General features: G+C 38.0%; 2 protein-coding genes across 2 annotated transcripts; one reads left to right on the forward strand and one right to left on the reverse strand.

Moving 5' to 3' along the window:
- The first annotated feature begins 653 nt into the window (after positions 1-653).
- Positions 654-5280, forward strand: LOC306858376 (interleukin-17 receptor A-like). Its single transcript, XM_079398888.1, has 11 exons — positions 654-954; positions 1169-1193; positions 1287-1433; positions 1767-1891; positions 1976-2102; positions 2197-2244; positions 2387-2541; positions 2686-2760; positions 2867-2939; positions 3041-3151; positions 3362-5280. Exons 1-11 carry the CDS (start codon positions 850-852, stop codon positions 4753-4755), a joined length of 2385 nt encoding a protein of 794 aa, XP_079255014.1. The 5' UTR covers positions 654-849; the 3' UTR covers positions 4756-5280.
- Positions 5281-7870: 2590 nt separating this feature from the next.
- On the reverse strand, positions 7871-9049 carry LOC306859015 (transmembrane protein 121B-like; the record flags this gene model as incomplete). The annotated part of the gene is made up of 1 exon (XM_079399828.1): positions 7871-9049. One exon carries the CDS (start codon positions 9047-9049, stop codon positions 7871-7873), a length of 1179 nt encoding a protein of 392 aa, XP_079255954.1.
- Between the last annotated feature and the right edge of the window lie 1302 nt (positions 9050-10351).

A 10351-nucleotide genomic window follows, 5' to 3' on the forward strand; every position in this document is an offset into this window, starting at 1 on the left:
TGTTATTATGTGAAAAAAAAAGATTGTAATATTTTCATTTCAGGATTTTGGCATAATAGAGTTGAGTTGAGTTCTATGTATATTTTCATACAAGTAAATATTTTTTCCTGGAAGAAATTACTACATTGTATTACCACATTTATCGGGACTGATATCTACATAGGGTAATATCTATATTTTTATTTGCTTATATTTACATACGAAAACTAGACAATCTATTTTTAACAGACTGATAAACAGGCCAACATACAATGGTGATGTAGCGCCCTCATGTGGAAAGAGAAAGTTTGGAAATGCAACGTTTAAAATATGCAAACAAAATAAATATATACAACATAAAGGGTTTTAACATTCATTCATGCATTCATTCATTCTTTTACCTATTTATCCTTTCTTTTTCTAGTATGAAGTCATGTTGGCACTGATCATCTGCCATATAATGCTTGTTCTCTTGGCGTTGCATAATCTCTGTTTTTTGTTTGTGAATTGTATTGAATGCAATCATATTAATCAATAATATTAATACAAACTATCAGCTTTTCGCGTCTTGCTATGACGCACAAAACGCGAACAGTAACCTCCAGTACGCATCTTCAGCGATGAGGCGACGCGACGCGACGCGACATAACCAGACAGCGTTTCCAAAGTAGGCTACACAAGGTTTGAGTCACTGCTTTGCATATTACAGTAATTCCAGGAAGTTTTTTTAGGTCGGCTGTTTCCTGCACCTACGCCACATCGTTTTCCGTACTTTTTGTCGCTGTCGATCTTAGTCGTCTATTAAAAACTTGTTTTAAAACGAGTATTCATTCAGCTTTAGTGAGGTTTATGTAGGTTAAAAGGCGAATCATGAAGTTCTTGTACCTGAGAGGTGTTTTGTTTTTCATCTTCATACCTGTAGTGCTAAATCTCACACTTATGGATGATGGGCGCTCTCTTAACTGTACACAAGAGGTAAAGACCATTAGATACCAAAAAAAGTGTTAGATATTTATTTATATATGTTAAATGTGTTTATTTAGACACTGATATGTGGGTCCTTTGGGGGTTTTAAGTTTTGAATGAGGGTTATATTTCGTCTGATCTGTTGTTGTTTCTTTCTTTCTTTCTTTCTTTCTTTCTTTCTTTCTTTCTTTCTTTCTTTCTTTCTTTCTTTCTTTCTCTCCAGGAAGTACAGTGCACCGCTGAGTTCAGTAAGTCCTGCTTTCTTTTTTTCTTCAGTATTCTTTTATTATTAGTATTATTGTGGGTTATATTTTGACTGAGGTTTGATTGTTTCCTCACAGATAATTGCATGTATAAAGAATGGCTCATTCCTTCAGATTTCACTCCTAGTGGACCAGATGAATTAACAGTGTATATTGATGTAAGAAGGAATATGAAAGATGATTTGGAACCAGTGATTGTGGCAGAATGGAAAGCAAAGGACGATGGTGGGTTACTTGAGCATTTTCATATTAGCCCGATATGTTACATTATGTGAAAGTACATTTACTTGGACAATTTCTGGGAAAATTCACTTTTAATGTATACATTTATACCTATATTCTGCTTTATTAAAAAATTATGATGGAATTCATGATGAAGAAATTACATTACGAAATGTGTGCACCAATACTAAAACAGTGCCATATTTAACGGTTTCAAAAGGGGATAAAAGGACTCTTTTAATTTTGTATTTCAATAAGCATTATCTCCCAGTTAGGACCAGATTGTAGTCATCAAAGATAAATAATCTCCTTTTTGTTTTGGTTTGGTTTTTGCAGGAAGCATAATTCATTTGAAAGGAACAGAGCTTGGTGTGATGAAGTCATCCACCAATGAACATCTGTGTGTTCATTACAAGTTCCTCAAAGTTTTTAAGTCCATGAGAAATAGTGCTGGCGAAAAGGCAAGACTGATTTGTTTATTTGTTGTTTGCATTTTTATTATTTTTATTTTCACTAATACTAATGTATGATCTGTTTTATTCTAGTGGTCTTTTTCTTTGGATAAAGTTGTGGTAGATCCAGACAGCACATATGTAGTGACCGTCTCCAACCTTCCCAAGCCGAATTTACAACACACCAGTTACAATATCTCCGGAAAGGTTTATGTTCCAGGTAAGTGACAAATTAAACAAAATTCTTTGTTTAGATATTTCCACACGACAATTTATATTCAGAATGATGCCTCAGTTTCGATCTGTAACCACAGGTTGTGACGATCCTTTAATGCGAACGACCAAAGTCTGTTTTGAAAGAGGTGAGAGAAGAGCTTATTTACAACTGGTTTACCTTAGTCAGATACATATATACCTAGAAACCCTGAGCGCTTAAGTTAAATATTAAAGTATGCATGCACTTCTAATACTATGAGATTCATTTGGTTTGATTTTTCTCTTAAGGGGATACATGGCGACCCAATATTACTGTAGGAAGGACTGCAGGTGTGAATGACAAGGATTTTCTGTATGTTACATTTAATCCTGGAGAGAACGTAGAAAAATACAATGTTTTTCTGATGTGCAACAGGGACACCCAAATGAAGACTCTTTATAATGTAAGACATATTATCTGTTTGTCTATTTAAATATATCTAAATGAATAAGGATAATATGATTTTGCACATAAAACTGTGCAGAACTGTTTTCATAAACATAAAGCTCAACTTGACTTTTTAAAGGGTGTTTTTTGGTGTGTTTAGGAGAGCAAGCCGTTACTAAATGTGACATATGACCTGGAGAACTGGCCACGTACATGCTGCAATTTTGATGTTCAGGTGTGTAGGCCTAAAGAAACATATGACACCATAAAATAATATTATAGATAAGACAATTCTTATAAACAAGTGTGTTGATTTAATAGTGCTTTTTTTTCCTGTTTAGATCCAGCCATTTTTCTGGAAGTGTGGCAACGATTGTCGTCGAAAGAAACACAATTTTAACATATGTGGTCCTGGTGTGTATGGAAACAGCTTCACCTTTTGAATTAGCGAGAAAATAAATGTAAAAAGCATAATACAACTTTACTCATTTTATATATATATATATGTTCCACAGTGCCAACAAGCCCTCCTGAGAACAACTCAGCACTCTGGATCATTTGTGTTGGATTATGTCTCTTAATTTGTGCTGTTGGTATTTGTGCTATTCATTTGCGCTGTAGGAACGGTAAGCAGTGACATTTAAGATAGGTATTTGTATCTTCAAAGACTGATTTTAATCTCGTTACGCAACAGTAGCAGTGATGTCTTTCAAGAGTAACTTCCTGTGGTTAGCCACCTAGACAGTGCTAGGACTGAAACAATACATCTAATATGCAGCAAAGAATTATTTTCAAGGAAAATCCCTGCTTCTAATTTTTTTATTATTTTATTTCAGTTGATCCAAAGCCAAAGCCAGAGCCACCTCCAGAAATGCCAGCTTCATCCGGTCCTCGATCTGTATTAATCATCTATTCCAGAGATCATCCCCTTTACACAGACATAGTCCTGAAGCTTTGCGCCTTCCTGCGGGCCAAATGCGGCATTGAGGTTGTGCTAGACCTTCTTGACACGACATGGCTCGGCACCATTGGCCGGCTACAGTGGCTTGAGGAAAAAAAGCGACAAATTGAGCAGTCCTCAAACAAGATCTTGGTCCTTTGTTCCCGAGGAGTGCAAGCCAAGTGGGGGGCGATGTGTGGAGAGCCTCGCGTCCTCCTCCGGGAAGACGTGCGCTCTCCGGTCGGTGATATGCTGACTCTCGCCCTTCAGCTGATTACACCTGATATGCAGCGTCCGGCTTCCTACGGGAAGTATTTGGTGGCTTACTTTGACGACGTAAGCAGAGAAGGCGATGTGCCATCTATGTTTGACATTGCGGTCAAATATAAGCTGATGAAGCATTTCGAGGAGCTCTATTTCCGTATCCTCGATGTGGAGAAGTATAAACACGGAGTGAAGCACTGTATCGAGGGTATCGGAAAGGACGAATACTTCAACTGCCCCTCGGGCGAAGCCTTGAGGAACGCAATCGAAGCATTCCAAGCACACCAAATGAAGAATCCAGACTGGTTTGAGAAAGAGTGCGTGACTAGCGAGGAGGAAGTGAGAGGGGAAGCCGATCCACTTCTTGAGATGCCCATGCAGCCGATATATGAATTAACGCCCATGCTAAACATCGGACTCCCGATTCTTGTGAAGGAGGTAGACATCAATCAAGAGTACCAGAGCGTCTGTGCTGTAATTCCCCAAATTCAAGAGAACCCTGAAGAGTCGTCCGTGGTGATTATTAAGCCAAGAGTCCAGCCAGGGCACAGCGAAGTACTTTCCTATTATCCAGCAATGGATCCTCATCTTGAATTGCCCAGCTTGACTGGTATTCGGACACCAATGGACCCACAAATTTACCCTTGTCTCCTCGCTGAACCAGGACCAGTGGAAACCACGCATCTTCCTTTTGCATTTCCAATGGGGGAACCGTCAGATAATTGTCCGACAGACAGCAGAAAGTGCTTTTTGATAGCACCTCCGCCATCAATGGAGGACAGCTTCCATCTGTATCAGGAGATGGACATGTCCCAGCCAGTGGAGATGGAGGAAAGTGAAATGGAGGGTGCTTCTGAGACGAGACCATCACGAGGGTCCGATCAAGGATATGGTTCCAGGTATTCCACAGTGAGGGAGGAACGCAAGTGTCAGCAAGACCTTTCTTCTCTGGCCAAGTTACAAATGGACCTCTTCTTTAACAGCCCGATCTCTTCTGGTTTCTTCACCGAAACTATGAAGATCTGAATTTCTTGTGTCTTTTGGCTGTTTTTTCATTTGCAGTGCGCCATAGCACCATGGCAGGATGTTCTTGAACAGTCTGTGGTTGGTCGTCACTCCTAAAACATTCAAATTGTTTGTGTCTACAGGAACAGGAAACTTACTAGATGGGCGAGTTCAATGATCAGCTGTTTTAAAAGTGATTACATGTTAGATATTTATCATAAATAATTAGACATAAACACAAGAGTGTGATTGGTTCACTTTTACTGTGGAGCAGAACAAGTACGTTGTTAAACAGCTTGATATAGAACAGCACATCACATGATTTTAAGCCTATGTTTAGCTACTGAACACAAGTCTAAGTAATTTGGTTGGGCTTGCAATGTTACATTTGTATTGTTTGTTTTTTTTTCATATTAATTGCTCATATGAAATGTTTTGTTGTATTATATTGCACTATTTTTTTAATTGTTAATTCCAGCTATAACCATCTATGGAAGTTTGTATATAATATTGTATAAGTAAATTTCTAAAACAGCATTCTTTGGTAATCTTCTGTTGTGTGCTTTTTACTATAATTTAGTTAAACAATCACTTTGCTTGCATCAAATTTCATCCAACTTTGGACTTCAAATTACTTTTTAACCAATTGAACCAGGATGTTTTCAGACCCTTGCAGCTGTTACAGTGCAAATAATGTCTTATGTAAACATAACTTAACTTGCAAACTAAAGCCCTTGTAAGAAAATTCTCTGTAAAACATTTGTGTGGATAAATAGAGAGAGGTGGGGTTGGAAGTCGCTTTCCTTATCAAAAAGCTTATGTACATACACTAAAACCTGTAAAACATGCGTAGTATGCAGTGGTATATATTTGTCAGGTTAAATACTGAGCAATGAGGCACAAAAATCCCATAATGCACTTTCGGCCTGCATATTTAACACGTTTAGCTCACCCTGTACCCCAATCCTCAAAGCACAAGAGTAATAATATGTTAGAATAGGATGCACATTTGTTAGTAATTACATGTTGGACTAGCATATATAATAATCTGTTTTAAAACTAAAAGTGACAGGACAAGCTTGCTTCTCAGTTAAAGTGACAGCTCACCGAAAAATGAATATTCTGTTAACATTTACTCACACTGATGTCATTCTAAACCTGGATGCATTTGTGTCTTCAGAAGATATTTTGAAAAATGTGTTTTTGTCCTTACAATGAAGGTCAATGGGATCCAAACCAACATTGTTTGGACCCCATTCACTTTCATTATATGCACAAAAACATTCTGTAAAATCACTTCTTTTATGTTGTACATAAGAAAGCAAGTCATTCAGCTTTGAAATGACATGAGGGTGCATAAATAATGTCAGATGAACTGTCCTTTTACGGTGGAGAATTGGAGTGAGAAACACGGATATTAAGCTTTGACATATTTGTTCAAGTTCCTGGTGTAAATATTAGTGTAACTAACGAGCTTGGAAATACACATATTTCGATTTAGACATGAATGCACTGCGTGTAGATTAATGGATAATGTCCTTTCGCAATCTGTCTATCAGCACTATAACAATATTCATGGTTGATCAAAATGTTATTAATTGGGATAATCATACCTTATTTATTATTATGTCATCTGGAATTGAGCAGATAAACTGACTGGTTTGTGATTTCAACCACGAGGTTCTGTAAAGAGAGGTAGCCTTGTACAAACTGATGATGGTAATATGGCTGGTTGGGACCAGCAATGGAGTTTGGTCATTAAAGATGGATTACAGTTATCCTCATAGATACTATGCTTAAAGGAGCCTATTATTACAGTAAGGAACATTATGAATCCGTATCATACACCGTTCAGCGATTTTCCATTCATAAGTACCATTGCCACTGACAAAGTATTTCAAATAGGAAAGGGCTACATCACATTCACAATTTGAAGTGTACACCAAGCCTAACAAGTCACAAGGCATATTTACACTTTTGACAAGTGCATTTAGGAACATCTCTTGACAAGGTGTCTGAAAACACTATAAACATGTGTCTACATCAGCCTACTGCCAGCTAAGGACATTTTTACATAGAAAATAAATTATACAACATTGCACTTACAACTTCTCCTCAGTTGAATAGTCCTCACACTGAATTAAAGTGCCTCACAAAACAAGTGCAAATCAAAGATTCTTGTATCGTCACATAAGCACTGGTTGACAGTCACGTCCCAATACATTAAGTATATACTGCAGAGGTCACAGGTGGAATGTTTTTCATTGGCACATTGAGTGGTTTGGTTGTAGCACCTGTTGAGAGTGGAGGAGAACGACGGCGTTCATAAGGAGAGGTACTACAGGCATAAATGTAGGCCAATGTTTTGATTAGATTTACCTAATTTTGCCATAAGCACTGAATTATTAGGATTTTATATCACTTACACCAAGCACATAATGTAAAATCAGTTAGCTATTTTGGGCATGTCTGACACAAATGATATTTTGGATTTAGGCCACCAGCTAATAAACTTAATTTCTCATGTTTTGAACAGAATCCTAATGTTGCTTTTGTTGGTAAACTGTCAGAGATTTGTAACTGTTTTATTAATTTGCTAAATGAACAACCTTTTGCAAAGTCTGACAATTAGCAACCACTGAGTTAATCACATATACACATTATTTTGTGGAGTTCTAGTTATATTATGCACACCTGGGAAAATCTAATTACATGATAGCTAATTTTGCACACCATTTCTGTCAGTAATTTTCGCAACAATTGGCGGTTAAGACTTTATAAACAATTTTTTTATATATATAATTCTAAAATACACTTAAAAATAAAGGTGCTTCACAGTCCCACAATGCTTTTTTGTTTCACAAAAGGTTCTTTGTGTCGAAAGATGGTTCTTCAGATTATAAAAAGGTAAGAAAGAGATGGTTCTTTGATCTTTGTGGAACCAAAAATGGTTCTTCTATTGCATCGCTGTGAAGGAAACACCTTTATTTGAAACACCTTTATTATGTGTGTTTATCTGTATTTTGATTAAAAGGAAAGGAATCTTAGCACCTGTAGTACCACCCCTTAAAAGGGCTGATGCACACTGTGTAGTAGCCTACGTGGCCTCCGGTCAACGCCAGTCCCTAATGAGCATCTATGACTGAGTGTTGACAGCCAGCGTGTTCACATAGCCGTGAGGACACATGTCGTTTTCGGAAACGCAGTGGGAGAACTGGGATGGGTTGCCCCCGCGTCCACGTGCAAACCTTCGGACACCTCTTAAGGACATGCACTGTTCAACCAGCTCCAGGCACTTACACCCCAAGAAGAAGATGTTCTTGAACATGAAAACCGAGATGGGCGTTTTGTAAGCAAAGACGAGGAAACATCTGACCACCAAGAGCGGTGCATTGAGCAGCACGCCGGTGAAGAACCTCGCCCATACCCAGCGACAGTTCATCTCTGAGGCCGTCAACTCGTAAAGCCAAACAACTGGAACGCCGAGTGCGATGAAATACACGGATATAACCGTGTACCTAAGGTATATGTTGGGGATTTCGTTTTTAAGGAGCAGTTCCACCAGCGTGAAGCTGTCCAGGATGTCTAAGCAGGTGCTCATGAAGCAGCCTTGGGAGTGAAAGCGCGTGGCACCGTTGGGATCTTCAATGATGGAGTTGATGAGGCAGTAAAGCAAAGGCGCGCACAGCAGCATAGTTATTTTAAACCCGGTGATGCCAAATGGCACCTTCAGGGCGATCAGATCCAGGATGGACGTTTCCAGAACGAGTACCACTTTTGGGGTGGACGCGATCACGTAGATAAGCCATGCCAGGTACGCAAAGGTGAATTCGCCGAGGTTGCATCCAAAGATGGAGCTCTTCTGATGGAAACCACAAGCTCGTTCTCGCTTACTCCTGGCGTTTTTCATGAAAAAGATCGCCCACCCCGATATGACCACCAGATCCGTGGCTATCCACGAGCACCAGTAGAGATCTGTGAAGATGATGAGGTAGAAATCCAGCATGCCTCCCTGGAGAATGAGCACGAGGAAACACAAGATCTTATAAAACAGGTTCTTGTTAGACCTCTGCACGAACAGAGGGGTGGACTGCATGAATTCGCCCGATGTCATGGTGTAAGACTGAGGCTGAGCTGTGGCTGAGGAGGAGACCAGGGGCTGGGAGCTGCCCTCCTCGAGGTTGGCACTGCCGCTGGTGGTCTGCGTGTCCCTCCTGGACGCGACGCTTCGGATGAACAACAGCTGTCCGTTTTCTGGTGCTGAGGAGACAGGTGAGTCGGGCTGGGAGATGTCTTTTATGATTTCAGCAGTCATTGTATTCATGCCTTCTCCTCCCGACTTGTTTTGGCTCTGCTAGTGTAATGATAGCCGCTCAAGGGGGCAGAGGAGGAAATCCCGTTATGGAATTGCGGTGGAATGGAATGCGCACTTACCATTCCCTCCAAATGAAAACTGATAATGAAGTGATGATTAAATATACGAATCCGATATTCGTTAACACATAAATTAATATTTAAAACATTTCATATTCCGGTTTAAAATTATAGTCGTGCTGCGCTTTTTTTCTTTTAACGTTGTCGTTTTTCGCATTCATAAGAGCTGTCTTAAGTTTTCCCAATGAAATAGCCTACGTCGATTTCACCAAATAGCCATTTAATAGTAAATATGCACTTAAAAAATATTACTAAATAAATTGGTCATGTCATTATTGATTGCGTTATTTAATTTAGTAATCTATACTTTGATCCTCTATTCTTTGTTCTTTTTTTTTGAGTGCTTGTGGAATGTTGGAAGTAAAAGCGTTTTTTTTATTGCAAACAGTTCATTTTGGTCTTCGCAATTTGTATATCAAATAAAAAAATAATGGAAGAAGAATATAAAAATGCTACAGTATATTAAAAGAAATATATAATCTGCAAGTTACCTTAGAATATACTGCTAAAAGTATAATTTAAAAGACAATGAAATATATGTTTAGTTTTAATTCAAATGTTGAAAATTTTAATTAAATGTTGAAATATCACAAATTGGAAGGTATTACCTTATAACTTACAAAATAAATGAATATTATGTTTAACAAGATAATATATAGGCCTGCTTGGTGAAGCCATGGTAAAAATATATTATTAGTAGTAATTCTAATAACTTATGAAAAGGGGCAATCACAGAATAAAGTCCCTTTTAATTTTATTCAAAGATGCTTTGTTTCTGGAAAGATAATGTAGATAAGAATATATAAAATAAGAATAATATTGATGTGAATTTCACAAAACTGTTTCCATAAAAATGCAAAACAAGTCAAATGCAAAAGGCTTCACCAAAGCAGTGCTTTTATAGACCATCACATTTGTCTTGAAGATGATGTGCATTCAAGCATAATCACTCACAGAAGCCTGATGTAGGACATCAGAAGCCTATATGAACATAATGAGTATCATTTTTTCATCAGTCTGAGCATTGTTTCATTACAAAAATGCTGCAGTTTGTTACACTGTGTGTCAGCTGTATAAGTGCATAATGCTGATTAATAAAATATTTTAAACCATCCATTTCTAAAGGTTTGTTTCAGGTATAACTTTAATTTACAAAAACCAATACCATAATTTGGGCCAGAAT

The sequence above is a fragment of the Barbus barbus genome, assembly GCF_936440315.1.
Source record: "Barbus barbus genome assembly, chromosome: 39".
Classification (NCBI taxonomy): Eukaryota; Metazoa; Chordata; class Actinopteri; order Cypriniformes; family Cyprinidae; genus Barbus; species Barbus barbus.

What these genes read in the sequence shown, in the direction of transcription:
- LOC306858376 (XM_079398888.1), top strand. Translation starts at nt 850, where the DNA reads ATGAAGTTCTTGTACCTGAGAGGTGTTTTGTTTTTCATCTTCATACCT. An exon ending in ATGGAAAGCAAAGGACGATG is followed by an intron (nt 1,434 to 1,766) that starts GTGGGTTACTTG and finishes TGGTTTTTGCAG; the next exon opens with GAAGCATAATTCATTTGAAA. An exon ending in TCATTTGCGCTGTAGGAACG is followed by an intron (nt 3,152 to 3,361) that starts GTAAGCAGTGAC and finishes ATTTTATTTCAG; the next exon opens with TTGATCCAAAGCCAAAGCCA.